General features: G+C 34.8%; 1 protein-coding gene across 36 annotated transcripts in view; it reads right to left on the reverse strand.

Moving 5' to 3' along the window:
• ADGRL3 (adhesion G protein-coupled receptor L3) overlaps window positions 1-18818 on the reverse strand; it is a 723514-nt gene that overhangs the window by 298013 nt on the left and 406683 nt on the right. For all 36 annotated transcript variants that reach the window (XM_084885599.1, XM_084885586.1, XM_084885612.1 and 33 more), the window contains one exon: window positions 15357-15466. In XM_084885599.1, coding sequence (XP_084741725.1) covers window positions 15357-15466 — 110 coding nt within the window. The remainder of the gene's footprint in view (window positions 1-15356; window positions 15467-18818) is intronic.

Genomic DNA, 18818 nt, shown 5'->3' on the forward strand with positions numbered 1-18818 from the left:
CCTGGGCAAGCCCCCACCGACCCAGTGTCTGTGTGCATTGGTTATGCTAATATGCATGCAAACAAGTCCTTTGGTTTCTCTCAAACCCTCTCTCCCCTGCCATTTGTCTCTGGATCGATTCTTGTTCATAAAATTATGTTGATCATTATATCCCACATATGAGTGAGATTATGGGATATTTATCTTTCTCCAACTGGCTTATTTCACTTAGCATAATGCTCTCCAGTTCCATTCATGCTGTTGCAAATGGTAAAAGTTCCTTCTTTTTTTTATATTGGCTCTGTATTTAGTCTTCAATTAATCACTTAAGACTACTAAGTATCTACTAATATATATGTTAGACAATGTAACAGGTAATTGGATATGAACAAATACAAGAAACTTGAGAAATATATATTATTATTCATATGTAAGGCATTTCATGAATATGTGTTGAATGTACATGAGAAATTTTTTTCTTGTTGTAGTTGGGATTTTAAGATATAGCATCTGTTGCAATTATAATTGGAATATAAGCTAGTTGGAGTTCAAGTCTACTAAGTAATTAAATTACTAAAATATCACTCAAATCCATAATAACAGTGGTATAAAATAAGTAAAGTAAATAATTAAAATTATATTTAACCTACCATTCTTTTAAGGAAGGAAAATTAACTTGAAGATTAAGTATCACTTGCAAGTAACTGTCAACTTCTACGCAGCTAAAACCCTGTTGTAGAAAGCATCATACTTTCTGAAACAGAAAGTGATTTTGTGGATTGAAATCAGATATATATTCTGAAATGATAAATAATCAAGGAATTCTACCCTATGCATATTGTAATAAAATATGACTCAACCATAAAAAAGAAGGAAATTTTGCCTTCTGCAACATGGATGGACTTAGAAGTATTGTGCTGAGTGATATAAGTCAGACAGAGAAAGACAAATGCCATATGATTTCACTTATATGCAGAATTTAAAAAATAAAAATAAACAAACAAGCAGAAAAGAAACAGACTAATAGAACCAGAGAGCATTTTGATAACTGCCAGATGGGAGGGGAGTTAGAGGGATGAGTAAAAGAGGAGAAGGGATTAAGAAGTGCAAATTAGTAGTTACAGAAGAGTCACGAGGACATAAAATACAGCATAGGGAACATAGTCAATAATCCTATATAACAAGAGAAGAATATGCTAATTATCCATTATGCCCTGAGGGGTAATGACCTACAGCTTCAGGACTGGATCACAGATCTGCAGGAGGCTGGGGCATTGCAGAGCCACAGAAAGGGGCAGGGCAGCCAGCTATGGGGTTTTGGGGGGAGCTACAGGAGGGCAGCGCAGGGGGCAGGGAACTATAGGAGGGCCACAGCGACCTACTGGCACATGGATTCCTGCGCAGGGCTACTAGTATTGTAATAACTATGTATGGTATCAGATGGGTAGTACCTTTACCAGGATAATAAGTTATACAGATGTCTCATCACTGGGTTGTACACCTGAAAGTAATATAATAATGTATGGCAACTGAATTGAAAAAAAATATATAAAAAATTCTACCCCCTAAATAGTTTTACCACCCAACACATATGTTTTTTTAGAAGTTTCCTTTGTAATAGTATTTATCATAAACATAATCAATGCCTGTTTATATTTAATGACTTTTTGCTACACTAGAAAGAAAACATGGTAAAGGCAGAAAAATGGGATGATTATATAATGGGTGCCTGGATAACAAATACAATGTACAAGGAATTCATATTGTTTGAAGTCATAACCACCTGCTTGGTTCAGAAGTAATTTAAATAATTATATAAAGTATACATTTTTTTGCTCAATATTTGAAAAAGATTATTACAGATTATCACAAGCCAGTTAGAAAATAAATATCACACTTGAGACTTGCAGACATTATTCAATCTTTTAGCATCATGAGACTCTTAGAAATTATTAATCATCTCAACAAAAATCCTAGTGCTCTCCTATATAGTGCTCTGCAGTATATCTGTTTCATATTACTGTAGATGTCTTTACCAAATTTCACAAGATGTTATTTAATATCAACCCAAAGAAAGCTGAGACTACCAGTCCTTCCTTGCCAAATATTGGAAAATTTAATTAAATAGACATTCGACTTCAAGACTGTAATGCTTAAAACTAAATAAACTTTATCCTTTTAACCTTATTGACTGACCAAAGTAACACAGAAACATCAATAACTCGTTCGCATTGAGAACTCATATTGGATGAACTTTGTCTGTGTCAGGGATATGATTACTAATGGAGGTGGTGGAGCCAGACTTAAAATCAAATTACTCTGATGTGACAGCTTAATCTCAGACTTACCATAATCATTATTTTACCACTTTAAAATTTCTTGGTGATTTAAAAATACTGACTTTAAGGATCTAACATTATTAGTTTTAGAAGCCAGTTAGAATTCTAACATGTTATATCTTAGGTTTGCTTAAAACACACACAAAAAATTAGAATAAATCTTGGTTGGAGCTAAAGTCATTCACTTCCTCTGAAGCTTTAGAAAAGTGAACATGACAGTTTAAAGATTAGTCTGGTTGCCTTGGTCAGTGTTGCTTAGCCCTTAGAGAGCTGGCCCAAGCACTGAAGGGTTGCAGGTTTGATTCCTAGTCAAGGGCATATACCTAGGTTTCAGGTTCTAATCCCTGGTGCTGGTCAGGGCATGTGTGGGAGGCAACTAATGGATTGATTGATTTTCTCTCTCTCTCTTTCTCTATCCTCCCCCTTCCAACAAAATTCTCTAAAAAAACAATGGAAAAAATGTCTTCAGGTGAGGAATAACAAAAATAAATACAAATATATGTTAATCTGGTTACTCAATGTAGGAAACTAAACAAACAGTGGACAATACTGAGTTAAAGCATGAAAACAGAATAGCATAGAAGAAAAGGATACCTTTTCTGTTATTATTCCAATTATTGCTTTTATTTTCACAAAAGTGGAAATCATCAAGTCTTACAAAAACTAGAATGGAAAAATTAAACACAAAAAAACCTGTCCTTAACTTTAAGTACTCTTATTCATGGATTTTTGACATTTTCCCTTGAGTTCTAATTTACTTTCACTCAGAGAAGCATAATAAAAGATAAAGGTATACAATAGTTTGGGGATATGCAGTGATGTTAAGAATAAAAAAAAAAAATTGGAGCATGATAATTTTCAAGATAACAACTCTCATTTTTCCATGTTACTAGTCAAGAACATGATTAGTCAAAAACACACTGAAGCTACCCACTACATGTTTGTTGAAACATTGTGATCACTGAATTTTTCAAAAATGTAAGCAATTGAACAAAATAAAATAATAATTGTAATATGAGATTCAGTTGGGCAGGGGTTCTTCAAAAATTTTCAAAAAAGTGTTGGACACTATCAATATGACATAGATAGATAGATGAGAGATAGATAGATAGATAGATAGATAGAGCAAGCCAACAACTGAATGACTGACTAATGGTCAATTAGAAGGCAAATAAAACTCAACCACCAGTATACCATGATTGTATATTTCTTTATACGGAGTTTGAGGGGGAAAAAAAAAAAAGAGGGGGGCACATGAAAGTGCAAGGAAGAGGGTAGGAAAGGATTGCTGAAATTAAATAAAAAGAAAACTGAGAGGTGCAATTAGAGAGATATAATGTACAAGATAACATTTTCATATAACACAGAGGGAGTGGTTAGTAAAGACCAAGAGGGTAAGTGGTCACACCTACTGCAGAGATTAAAGAATGAGTTCTGTGAAAATAACGTTTGGCTCAACAGAAACTTTCAGATGATTTTTGACCAAAAAAAATTATCAGCAAAGTAATGGAAGAAAAAGACAGATAGCAAGGAGGCAGCTACCACATGCTTAACCCTTTGCACTCCGCTGTCCCCTCTCAGGGGACATCGGAATTCTAGCATATCACTCAGATGTCCCCTCTCAGGTGGGACATTGCAGTTTATTAGTGATTACGGGGAATTGAGTTAATTCAATGCACGTTTCCGCCACAAAGTAGCGTCGAGTAGCTGGTAGCCAATGTCCAGAATGGTTCGGAGTGCAAAGGGTTAAAATATATAATTCAGATAAAAAGTAAAAACAAATGCCCAGTCTTGCTGACACTACATAAATGAATTCATAGGTGTAACAGTCCCTTCTTTACTGCTTAGTTCAAAGTTACCTTGATTAAGTGAGCTGCACTACCTGTGACAGATATTATGATACTTCCAACATTTAGTAAAAGAAAACTCTCCAAATGAAGTGACTGGACAGATATTAAAACTCATTCCTCAAATGTTGGAAAAGGCTAAGAACTGCCAGTGGTGTGGGTTGGACCCTGGTGAAGAATGAGAGGTCACGGGTTCAGTCCCATTCAGCTTTTCTCTATGGCTGGAACCATTAACTCCCTCAGCGGACAGCTTCTCCTGTGTCAAGTGGCAAGAACCTCGCTGCTGTTTGAAGTGATGAAGCAAATACTTCTTTGCAGATCAGCAGAGAGATAACCTTGCCCCAAAAGACTGAAACAACATTCACAGTATCACATACAAAGCAAAATAAAAAATTAATTGCCATTACAAGGGGAATTATTTAATACACTATCCATGTCTACATCAACCCACAAGCTATTATAAAGCCCTTGAAATCAATCAAAGTTATATTGGCTGACTTGTGTGAAATTCACAAGGTATTGTACAGTGAGAAAAGCAAGACATGTGTATAATGTGATCAATTCTGTTTTTGTAAACACACACACACACACACACACACACACACGCACACACACATACATACACACTAATGTAAAGGTCTCCAAAGAACACCTGAATGTAGACAGAACTATGAAGAAGATACATTAAATTGTGTGTGTGTGTGTGTGTGTGTGTGTGTGTGTGTGTGTGTGTGTCTGTGTAACTCCTACCCATGTAAATAATCACACTTGGTGTATATATGCATAAAGCAAGTCCTAAAAGAATGGTCATTCCAAAGTTAGTTGAATTTATCTCTAGTGGTAAAAAGTCAAATAAACTTCACCTTCATATTTTTACACAGTTTATAGTATTTTTATTTTTATTCTTCATTTATGTAACCATAAAGAAGAAGACATTTTACCATACAAGAATAAGGTAAGGGTCTTGGTTTTAATTTAATCTGTCAGTCTGAATCAGCCATGGACTGTCCATTTTCTTCTAGAGGTTTATAAGAGCATTCTGTGACCACTGACACTTGGTTAGCCGAGGGCGTATTCTCATTAAAAAACACATCTTTCATGTGTTCTGCACTGAATTGTACTTTTTAAAATGCCTATTTTACTTAAAGACAACCTGGCATAGGCTGAATAATGCCTTCCAGAGTATTCATGACCTAATGTCCAGAACTTGTGCATTTTTTTTTACCTTTCATGGCAAAAGGAACTTTTACAGGTGTGATTAAATTAAGGATTTTGATATGATACTGAATCATCCAGATGGGCCCAATCTATTCCCAAGGTTTTTATTAAAGGGAAAAATGAGGGTTAATGTCAGAGGCGATGTGGGGACAGAAGCAGGGGTTAGAGGGAAGTGATTTGAAAGTAGAGGAAGGGGCCACGAGCCATAGAATGCAGATGGCTTTTGGAAGATGGAAAAGACGAGGACACAGATTCTCCCCTGAAGCATCCAAAAGGAAGGCACCCCCACAAACATCCTAATGTTAGCCTTTGCACCTCTACACCTGTAGTAGTATAAACTTGTGTTGTGTTAAGGCATAGGGGCTTAATCACAAGGAACAACTGCCTGTAATTATTGGACCTGAGCTACTGTGTTTGTGGCAGTTTAAAATAACAGCAGAAGAAAACTAATGCAAAAGCTTCCTCATTAACAGCAACAAATCAGTAAAATGAGATTGAGTTCAGGGCAAGAGTTACAGAATAAGTGATAGTGGTCACCCCCACTCATCAACTGTAGTTTTTCTGCCTCCTTGTTCCAACACTAGGTTCCTAACAAGGATCCCTACCGCCTTTTATATTTTATATATATATATGATGGATTTAGAAAGCGAGAGAAAAGGACAGGGGGAGGGAGACAGAGAGGGAGAGAAAGAGACATCCATTGACTGCCTACTGCACGCCCCCTACTGGGAATTGAGTGTGGAACTTGAGCATGTGCCCTGACCTGGAATGGAACAGACAACTTTTTTGTGCACTGGATGACACCTACCCAACTGAGCCACACCCGTCAGGGCCCATCCCTACCTCTTGATAAAAATTATTCTGAAGTCAAGCTAAATCTAGCACACACAAATTCACTCTATAGGTACCAGACTAGAGAGCAGCAAATATTTTACAAAAGACAGGTGTCAGCCTTTCTCAGACAAGATGACATTTTTAACTGCTTTCCTTAGCAGAATGAGAAAAAGCAAAATCACATGAATCAAAGGGACTTGTAGTACTCCACTTCCCCTATCTCCCCTTCCCACTCATCTAACCAAGAGTGAAGACTTGGACAAGCTGAAGACTTAATTTATATTTTTTTACTTCCTTATTTTTCTGAGGGAACAAAATGGCATATATAAAATATTAAGCACAGCTTTAGCACTCAGAACTTGTTCAGAGAATAGTATCTACTATTAGAAAAGAAGTTCCCAATTTTCTTTAGCAATTTCTCTTTCATTTTTGATTTTGAGAAAGAGGAAGAACGTCAAGTATTAGACTTACAGTCTATTTTTATTCAACACCCCAATATATTATTTCTCAATCAGCTATTGCCTGGGACATCAGCTTCTAAGTCACTCCAGTTTCCACTCCAATCAGAAAATGAGCTTCTAAATGTTTAATGATCAATTTCCCTCAAATCAATACCTAGCAACTATCACTAATATAAAATTAGATCTCAGTTTCTGTAAAAAGTCTATAATCTACCAAAAGAATACTGTTCAATGCCAGAATTTTAACTCTTAAAAACACATCCAGAATATATGAGGAGCTTAAATAAGGATTGTAAAATATTATGTATGACTTGGTTTTCAGAATTTTATGATTTAGCTAAATAAATACTCATTACATTTAGAAAACATTTAAACAATAATAGCAAATTCTATTAAGCATTAATGTCAGCTAGAAACTATTTTAATTCTGTTGTGTATATTATTTAGTTGAATAGGTAAAAACAGTTTGAAGTTAGTGCTAGCATTGAAGGGATAAACCAATATTTTAAAAATATTAGATTCATTTGATTTTTCTAGTAAATCACATGGATCTTCATCCTATTGCCTATGAAAAAAGGAAAAGGTCCCGGCTTTATACTACTTAGGTAAAATAAAATGGCTGTTATAGGTTGGTTTTAGAACAAATGGTAACAGGATTTTTAAGGAACAGCTCCTACTGTGTTCAAGCTACTGCCTTAGAATAAATAATATATTTCAATATCTTAGAAAATATCATTTGATACCTCCAAGAAGCAGCAGTGGATATATTTCAATCAGGCAGTATAAACTCATCATAAAATCTTGAATTTTGTATCAGAATAAGTGCTAATCACAAATGTAGGCAAATATTGAGAAATAGCAAGGATTGCCAAGTTCTAAAGACACAGCATAGCATTATGTTTCTTGCTTTACACTTATCACTCATTCTTTTTTTTAAAATATATTTTATTGATTTTGTACAGAGAGGAAGGGAGAGAGATAGAGAGTTAGAAACATCGATGAGAGAGTTATCCGTCAGCTGCCTCTTGCACACCCCCTACTGGGGATATGCCTGCAACCAAGGTACATGCCCTTGACCAGAATCGAACCCGAGACCTTTCAGTCCCCAAGCCGACGCTCTATCCATTGAGCCAAATTGGTTTCGGCTTATCACTCATTCTTAAAAAGAGTAACCCCTGCCATCTTTTGCAAAGCAGTCATTCATAATTTATGAGGCCTGAGCTTGTATGTGAACCCTTTCTCTTTTTTTTCTTCTTCAAATTTCTGATTTTTTAAAAATTTCTTTATTGATTATGGTGTTTCATATGTGTCCTTATTCCCTCATTACTCCCCATACCTCCCCTCATGCCTTCACCCCCCTGTTGTCTGTGTCCATTGGCTTATATTCATGCATATAAGTCCTTTGGTTGATCTTTCCCCTTTACCCCCATCCTCCCCTACCTTCCCTCTGAGGTTTAATGGTTTGATCGATTTGAACCCATTTGTTATGAGCATAGCAAATGCATGATATAGTAAAATGAGGAGTTCTTACAGCTTTGCCTCAATAAATATTTTTTACTAGTTAGGCATTTTTTTAAAGTTAATCTTGATGAATCTGGATGAATAGTTCTCGGTGAGTAACCGAAAAGGATAAGATCAAAGCACTGTCATAAGAAACAAGCTTTGTTAGACTCTGGCATACATAAGTAACTGGCTAAGAGTTATACACACAATCAATAAACAATCATAATGAATCCAGGAAGGAGGATGGGGACAAAGTCTTCTTGGAAAAATTAATGTATTCTGTTTTCAACAAATGAGAATGCTATATTCCTTCTAAGCTTTCCCTGTTATCTTGGTAAACTTAACTTGGAAGAGTTCTCTAAGAGTAAGGGGAACAAGGGAGAGATCGAGTCTAGGAAAAATCACAGTAAAGCAAATGTTATGTTCTGCTTTTTGGAGAGATTAAGTTTTCTTTCCATAATTCCACAAGTTGCTTGTTTTTTGTTTGAGTTTTAACTGCAAACTGTTTTGGAACCTGAAAAATCAATGTTACTGAGTACTGTGCTTATTTCAAGCTGTTCCAAAAACTGAGATCAGAAAGACGCTGCCACAGAAATCTGAATGCATATATGAAGGCTTCCAAAAACAAATGGTTAGCATCTAGAGAGCATAACAGCAAACTGCATATCCTATGTTCTCTAAAATGGTTTACCTACTGGTGCTTTCGAATTCAATTTATGAGAAATGGTCAGGAGGGTTAAATCTAAACACATACACAAAAAGATGACTCTTTCAAAATATTGAGAAAGTTGTGGGTTTTTTGATATCTCAATATATATAATCATTAATTGCATTAATTATAGGATTGAAGGCAAACAAAGACCTCACACAAGCATCGTTTTGAATCCTGACTTTTTTTTTCTGTAAGAATTTTAGTTAAAACAAAAAAATAATGTTTGAATGCCAAATTTCAATTAAAGAGAATATATTATAATATTTTATATGTTTGAGAGTTAAGTCTTAATCATTAATCACTCTTTCCATCTCTAGACAGAAAAAAACAACTTTGAGATTCAAAGAAACAATGTAGCACGATGGAAAGACAACTCAACCAGCAATTAAGAATGAGTTTTAACTATATAATCATTGACTATTTCATTTATTCTAGGTCTCATGTTCTCTAACTATAAAATGTTTAAAAGATGGGTTCCAATTGCTTTATAATTAATTACACTGTGAGTGCCTAAAGACAGTTTATGAAGATTAAAAGAACAGGGGTCCAACTATTATTTGTTGACTAAAATAAATGACATGGCCAGGGTCTACCATTTGAGGATACATTTGAGGAGATTAATACCTCCTATTGCTGTCTATGGGGAAAAATGGGGCTGGAGGTAAATAAACTAATACTAAAAGATAATTCTAGTAAGAAAGTAAAAGACAAAATGGCCAAACTCCATGGCAAGCTTGGGTGTGATTCATGCAATTATCAGTACCAGCAGGTCAGGTCCAAAGGGGTTGCAGATGAGGAAGTGTAAGTGATCACAGAGCCTACAGAAACACAGTGGGATGAGTATGGATTCAGAAAATTGGATGTATCACTGAGTTTTAAAAAGAGCAACCCCTTAAGAGAGCTCAGATTTAAGCACTATCCTTCCTGGATTCTAAAGCGATGATAGCAACTTTTATGAATATATAACATTTTGGGCATACAGACAATGTTTAAATTAATACTAAGTAATCACTGATATATTTGTAAGAGCTATATGGATTATCTGGTAGGTAGATGACACTGTGAAGTAGGGAGAAACTATATGACAGAGAAAGAGCGAAACTGATGGGAGAGAAAAGGGAGAAAAAATACTGTTCCTCTAGTTAAAAATATTCTAAAAAAAGAGAATTCAGGTAACTGGCACTCTTTTTATAGAAGGATTAATGCTTGAAGCTAAAACTTGTAGAAGACTTGAAGCTAAAACATGTAGAAGACTATGAAAAAAAAATTGGTTACTAGTAGTGAGGGATATAATCACAATCACCAAGCAATTTTGAGAAAATAAAATATATGTAATCTATATTTTTATCACAGATCTCCCTTTTGGAGTAATAAGGTGGTGTTTGTAGGAAAGAATTTCTTATATTTATAATTTTAGCAATGCATATATTACTTCTGGAGCAATTTAACTAAATTTCTTTTTTCTTTCCATCATTCAATAGATGCGTTTTAATGTTTTCTATATGTCAAAAACTGAAAAAGGTATTGCAATATATTGGGAATCAGAATACATCTTGACATTTCTGTGATCTTTTAAAAATTAAACATATGGGTTCATTTCAGCACAATGAGTTTTAAAATATGTAATTACTTATTTATAGAATAGGAACCAAATTATGCATACATTTAAATATACACTCAGTAGACTATTATTTGCAAAAATGTAGTTATTTATAATTAAATAGTTAAAATGTTTGTTTTAAATGCTAAAAGTGTAATGCATTTTTCTTATAGTTAAAAACTAAACTAAAATATTACATAATTATTTGTAAATATTAATTTTCTAATACTTATTTTATATGTCTTCAGATGGTTAATGTAATGTCTTCAGAAAGTCTTTAAGTGCTACAACATAAAATTGGTTTAATCAAACACTCATTTCTAATATGCGCTCAAAATTGTATGCTTCCTCCCTCCATTTCAGCAGAAAATCCACCATGACAGAAGGTCATTAGAATAAGTAATATGCGCTTTGTATTTTTGAAAGGAAGAAACAAAGAACTGAAGAGAAAGGCTAGATTGTGAGAAAAGACAAGCACTTTTTGAGTTTAATGTGCGTGAAATTGTATGCCTTGGAAGAAAGACAAATTGTCAGCAGGATACAGAGTGAAGATGCCTTGCTCAGAAATACCCTAAGTAGGTGGTTAGTTGTTCTATTATTTTCTCCCTAACACAATTCATCCCTGTAAACTGGCTAAATGAAGGAAGCTCTACTTGAAGATGCCATGATTCCAATCCCAAATCACCCCAGAAAGCATGGCGGGTGGGGTGAGAAGGAAGATAGAGCAAAAATGTGACATTGGTAAATGCTGAGGTTTAACCTCTGGAATATCTGGGTCATCTCCCAGGGAGAAAATACCGCTAAGGAGAAAAGTCAAACCTCAAAGAAAACGCAAAGGCTATAAAAGTCACACTGGAACTAAGGTGTGACAGGAACAGAGAAAAATATTGATTTGTCTGTCACAAATTTGGTCACAAACAGGGTATCTGTGAACACAAACAAGACAGTACAGACAAGAGGAAAAACTAAGGACAGAAGAGAATAACTACAGTGATGGCAAAAAATTGAGTACAGAACACTCCCAGCAGGTCACCTCACAAAATTGTTTACCATCACTAATTTTTCTTAGCTTCTTTTTTATCAATATATTTTTTAAAAAGTCATACTGATAACTTAGTAAGTTATATGAAGTCAAATCACTGAGGTGTATACCTGGAACTAATATCATATTGTATTGTCAACTGTAATTGAAAAGTAAAAAATGATTTCAATAAAAACAAAAGTCATTCCGTTTGTTTGATTCAGTCTAAGCTTCTAAAACTGCCATTGTTAAATTATGAACCTACTTACTGACAAAAATCTGTGCAAAAATTATTGCAGGCTTACCTTCAGCATTGTTAACTTTATTTTATTGGGTAATACAAAGAAGTTGTTGAATTTTACCTCTTATATGCTTCCGTATCATTAATATTGATATGTTTCCCAACATATTTTAGTTTTTCCCCTGCATTTCTATATTTCAAAGTTTTATTTATTTTCCATGAAAAACTATTCTCTTAAAAATTAGTATTACCATGGAAATGCACATAAAGAGTATGTATAAAGGAAGAAAATATCAATATATTTCCACATTCCAATATTAAAAATATTCATAAATATTAAATATATCACTAAATACATGAAGTTTATTGTCTACAATTCAAAATGAAACTTGGAATTAGTGAATTGTTTAAGAAATACAACTTAACATTATTTGTTTATTCAGTTGTTTAAATAGAATATGCTCAAATATTAATAAATCTTAAGACTGAAGTTTTTATTCTAATAATAAATAGGGATTTTAAAATATTTTTATTGATTTTTAGAGAGAGGAAGGGGAAGACAGAGAGAGAAACATTGATTTGAGAGTGAAACATCAATCAGCTACCTACTGCACGCCCTCTACAGGGAACTGAGCCTGAAATCTTGGCATATGCCCTGAGCGGAAATCAAACCAGCAATCTTTCAGTACACAGGACTATGTTCAACCAACTGAGGAACACTGGCAAAGGCTACAATAGGGGTATTTTAATAAATATATTAAGTACAAGGATTTTTTCTTATGATTCAGGTAATTTAAACAACTTCTTAATTTGCTACTTTGGTAAAAGCCTTATTCTAAACAGTGGGTAGCATTTTCATGGCGCAAACTAGTTTAAATCAGAAAGCTTCATTAGGTATTTTTATAAAATTGAAGTTGACAGTGATTCATCTGCTTTAAGAAAGACATACAAACCTCTTAAAAGTAAATAAAGTAAGAACTGGACCTGGGTCTTTAAATCATTTGCTTACACCATGTTCCATTATTTTACTGATGAAAATTATGAATTAAATATTGAATGAGATTTCATAATTAATGAAAATATAAAGAAAAAAATCTATGAGGAGAACTATAGCTGGGTCCTTAAGAACAGTTACTAATGACAAGTCAAATCGTGGCTCTACCATTTTCTAGCTATTCTATATTTTCCAAGAGATAGCCACTTATCCAAGGGAGCCTCAGTTTCCTCTCTGGTAAAATGGTGATATTCCTACCTAACACAGTGAGGATATTATGAGAATAAAATAAAATGATGTATGTAAACATTTAACCCATGTTGTAAATCACATGTAGTAAATTCAAACGGTAGCTATTATAAATAAGTGAATCAGTTCAGCACTGGAAAACCTATCTGTTTTACGCCAGAGGCAAGAAAAAGAGCATAGTGTTGATCAAAATCATAATTTACTACAGATCAGATTTGGTCTATAAGGGGAGATCCAGAAAATTTTAATAGCTTACCTACACTAATGGACCTAGTCAATTTGTTCTATAATAAGATCATATTCTAAACCCAGGCTTTCTAATTTCTGGTAATCTTTCTGCTAAATCAACCCACCTTTTAAATGAGTCCCTATAGTTTTTGGAATAGTTTATACTTTATTTTGGATCATTAAAAAAAATAAGTTAAATTTACTAAAGAAATTACCAATTTTACTTTTAACTAAAACACATACAGAAGATAATTTAAATAAACACAATTATGCTCTACCATATAAGTTAAGCTGGTGTATAAACTAACCAAGTGTTGCACCTAAGTTTAAAATTCTTCCTTAATAAAAAAAAAATCAGATAAGTGCTTTAATATAATAGGAATACTCTTCTAAAAACAATCAATAAATATTCAATCTTCCAGAAACCTACAAAATAAAATATTCAGCTATCAAAGTGTCCATATCTGGTAGTTTATAAGAGCAAAAAGTGATCTGTGATAAATAGTAATTTTTTTATGCAAGTATGAGCAAGTTCTTAATTCTATTGAAATAACTTTAGTAGATGCTTTTTTCAGAATAAGCTTGGCAGAGGATTTTGGAGTAGTTATCTACAAAGAAATTCAGAAGAAACACAGATAATTGAAGAGACAGCTGTAAAATTCTTTAACTTCTAAAAATTACGAAAAGGATATATAATTTGACATTCCTACTTCAGCTCGATGCCATATATCATTGTAAGTTGCCAAAGACTGTCTTTTAAAAATGAGGTGCATCTACACCTTAGGTGTATGTTTTTATAAAATGCCTTGGACACAGCTATTCTACGTTTTTCACAAAGACCACGTCCTGCAACCCAGATATAATCGGCACAGTTCTAAAACGGACTTCAAATATCATTTCTTTAAATGATTACTAATGAAGAACAAATGGTCATTATGAACCTCCTATTTCCATAGAAGGATCCCTGAGAACCATGTAAGAAGCATAACCTCAACTGGGATTTCAATCCAACCTACACATTTTTGCATTTTTTATAACAAGAAAATTAGCTTTATAAAACGTCACTACACTTTCTCTAATCAAATGTAGTATAAATAAGCAAAAAATAAAACTTTCTCTTGATTGCTTTCATTCTTATGTTAAAATTTCAGCCTATTTCTTGCTGGTGGAATTGCTCACTTACGGCTCATGAGCAATGTGCTGCTTCTTAAATGAGCAGAAACGAGGCAGGCCTACAGCTATCTCTTGGCACAGGCATCTGGCTGATCCCCAGATAGTTGGCTTCTTTTTAGATGTCAAAGGAAGCTGAAACTTAGGTTTTTTTTATGATCTCAGGTTTTTTATACCTCTGGGATAAGCTGAATATCTAATGGGAGAATACAGGATTTCCGGAGTGAGGTTCACTAGTGAAACTATGAATAATGAACTAGGTAGCTCAAAAATATGTTTATTTGAAATAGGGATAATTCCCTTGAGTAAAACAGTCAAAAAATGTATCATTTTTGACTGTTTGATTCTTCATTATTCCTGAAGAAAAAAACAAGTTGGTATACACCATATCTGACGTAAAGGTTGCAAAGACCTACATCGTGTGCCTATAAAAGACACATTCTGAAGAGTGCTTTAGTTCAAACAGTCCGAGTATTTTCTTTTTACTATGCTCCCATTTGATAAATATATTTTTATTCTTGAAATACTGACAACATGGGAAGCTTAGTTATAATTGCTTCCATCAAATTCAAATTTATCAATTTCTATACCACTATATACATGATGATATTATTATTTATTTTCACTACCTTTTACTTGGACCTGAAGGAATGCAGTAGTGGCATACCACTTTTCAACTTTCATCTAAATGTTTCATATTCTTACATTAAGAGTTTTAGAATAGATACCAATGTACAGAAGTGTATAGTCAAAATTAAAAGCTACAGGATCATGTAAGCAACATCTAATTCTTCCAATGGTGGAAAGGGGTTACGGTCCTAAAAAATTAAAATTACCCATGTTTTCCACATAATTTATGTAATTGTTTTTTTATGTTTTCATACAGAATATTTTGTCAATGCATGCAAAACAAAACTTACTTTATTTTATCTTTATAAAAAAAGGTAGGAATATACATACTGTAAGGGACACATTCATACTGCACTTCAAGGTACTTATAGGTTCCCGGACAGGGGTCTGGAAAAACGTCAGGACCTGCCACGACTGCACACTGGGTTCTGTTATTGCACCTGAAGTCAAAAGAAAAGAAAAGAAGACATAAGTGCCTAGGCAAAGTTAAACCCTTATTAAAATCAATACTAATTTTATTTTTAATATATTTTATTGATTTTTTACGGAGAGGAAGGGAGAGAGATAGAGAGCCAGAAACATCGATGAGAGAGAAACATCGACCAGCTGCCTCCTGCACACCCCCCACCGGGGATGTGCCCACAACCAATGTACATGCCCCTGACCAGAATCGAACCTGGGACCTTTCAGTCCGCAGACCGACGCTCCGCCAGTGAGCCAAACGGGTTTTGGCAAAATCAATACTAATTTTAAATTGGTTTCTCTTACATATATTTAAATGAAGATTTTTTTATCAACTTAGGATTTTAGATTTATTAAGGAAGTTCTTTAAAATAAACTAGAGATAAAATTAATTAGATCAGTTTTCTCATATTAACTCATTTAACAAACACAGTATGATATTGAGTTAGAAGCTAAATACTACATAAGCAAAATTCACTGGTCCATCGTATATCACCAATGTGAAGACAGATAATGATACTTATTTAGTAGGAAAGACACCCTCCCAATACAAAATCAAATTAAGAAAATATAACCACAGAGTTCTGTTAGCTGTAAAGTAAGTTTAACGATTATCATGACAATAATTTTAAAGGCAATGAAAATAATGGTATTGAAAAAGCTTTTGGCCAAATCTAAAAAAGGTAACAACTTAATATTTAAATATATCTAAAACTTTTATTTATAAAAATGAATATAATAACTGGATAGGTAAATCCATTTTTAAGAATGAATATTCCACAACCTCTCCAACACTTGTTATTACTTGTATTGAGGATAAAAGTCATTCTAACAGGAGTGAGGTTGTATCTCTTTGTAGTTTTGATTTGCATTTCCCTAATAGCCAGTGAAGTGGACAAAAAGAAACCCTTATTCACACAGGTGAAAATTTAAACTGTTACAGCCACTATGGAAAACAGTATGGAGGTTCCTCAAAAAAATTAAGCATAAAGTCACCATATGACCCATAAACCCTTCTTCTGAAAAATGTGATGGCATTTATTTGGAAAGACACATGCACCCCTATATTCACTGCAGCATTATTTACAGTGGCTAAGACCTAGAAACAACCAACATGCCCTTCAATAGATGACTGGCTAAAGAAGAGGTGGTACATATACTAGTGGGTTACTACTCAGCCGTAGGAAAGGATGAAACACTGCCACTTGCAACAGCACAGAGGGACCTTGAGAATATCATGCTAAGTGGAATAAGTCAGACAGAAAAATCAAGAACCATATTATTTTACTTGTATGTGGGAAATAAAACTAAAAGCAAGAAATTAAAAAAAGAAAGAAAAAAAAAGACACAGACAACAGTATGTTGGTTACCAGAGGGTAGGGATAGGGAGGAAGAAAAAAGGGTAAAGACAGTTAAATATATGGACAGAGAGTTGACTTTGGGTATAAACACATAATGCAGTCTATAGATGATATATTATAGAGTTGAACACTTGAAACCTATATAATTTTACTAAGTAACTAGAGGCCCAGTGCACAAAATTTGTGCACGAAGGAGGGGTATCCCTCAGTCCAGCCTGCACCCTCTCCAATCTGAGACCCCTCCAGGGATGTCCAAATGCCCATTTAGGCTAGATCCCATCCTAAATGGGCAGTTGGACTTCCCTCTCACAATCCAGGACTGCTGGCTCCCAACTGCTCGCCTGCCTGCCTTCTGGATTGCCCCTAACCACTTCTGCCTGCCAGCCTGATCATCCCTAACCACTCTGCTGCCAGCCTGAATGAAGCCTAACTGCTCCCCTGCCAGCTTGTTTGCCCCTAACTGCCCTACCCTGCAGGCCTGGTTACCCCTAACTGCCTTCCCTTGCAGGGTTGATTGCTCCCAATTGCTCTCCCTTGTTGGCCTGGTCCCTCAAAACTGCCCTCCCCTGCTTGCCTGATTGCCCACAACTCCTCACCCTTGCAGCCCTGGTCCCTCCTTACTTCCCTTCCTTGCTGGCCATCTTGTAGTGGCCATCTTGTGTCCACATTGGGGCAGGATCTTTGATCAATGGGGGCAGCCATCTTGTGTGTTGGAGTGATGATCAATCTGTATCTTACTCTTTTATTAGATAGGATAGAGGCCTGGTGCACAGGTGGGGGCCAGCTGGTTTGCCCTAAAGGATGTCCAGGATCAGGGTATGTGTTCCCTTAAGGCGTGGGGCTACCTGAGTGAGGGACCTATGGTGGTTTGCAGGCCAGCCACACCCCCTGGTGACTCAAGCAGAGGCCCTGTTATCTGGGATTTATTTATCTTCTATAACTGAAACTTTGTAGCCTTAAACAGAGGCCAAGGCAGTCCAGGGCAGGTAGAAAGCTTGGTTTTCTCCATTGCCAGGGAAACCCAAGCCTCCTGCTCTCTCTGTGGCAGCAGCCATCTTGGCTGGGTTAATTTGCATTCCTGCTCCTGATTGGCTGGTGGGTGTTGCTTGTGGAGGTAACAGATGTATGGTCAATTTGCATATTGCTCTTTTATTAGATAGGACTCATTGACAATCATGGCAATGATAAGATACAATAGTGCAAAAAAACAAAGACGGTTTGTGTCTTTTTGTTAGCACAATTAGGTATATAAATTTACATTAGCACCTATCAAATGACATTTATATAAAAGCATGTGTAAAGAAAAAAAACAAAAAAACGACATTTAATATCCCAAGTAATTTAAAGCATCTAGCACGATAAAGCAGTGTTTGAACCTTATAAGAAAAAGTCATTATGATCTAACAAGAAAAAGTTTTAAATATATCTAATGATGAAAAAACAAAACAAACAAACAAAAAAAGACACCACCATCACAACATATTCATGTTTAAAATCTGAAAATGGCTTAAGGTAACTAGGTGTTTTTAATTCTCTGGAAGGCATGTAGCAATGAAGAAACACACATACATGTACGTGTGAATAACAATAGCATTTTGCTCAATGCCAATCAAAAGAACAATTCTCTTTTCCTCCTCAAGACAATATAGTACTTTTCTTATTTTAGCTATTCTACTGCCCAGCACTTTGAGGCCTACTGCAATCGTTAGGGCTTAGAAGCCTGGGGAGAATAAGGCAACTATATCATGGTAGAACATGAATATTTTCTTCATAAAGAAATCTACATCCCAAATGGAAAGAAAACTAAGTGATAAAAAAAAAAAAAGCACACACACACAACTAACATCACTAAAAAATATGAAAATATTCTCTCATTTTTATATCATAGCTACATACCTAGAAACATCGCCAGCCAATGTTCTTAGCATTAAGTGGCAATTTAAGAAGAGCTACAAAAATGGTAAGAAGT

This window comes from Pipistrellus hanaki, assembly GCF_964339955.1.
Source record: "Pipistrellus hanaki genome assembly, chromosome: 1".
NCBI lineage: Eukaryota > Metazoa > Chordata > Mammalia > Chiroptera > Vespertilionidae > Pipistrellus > Pipistrellus hanaki.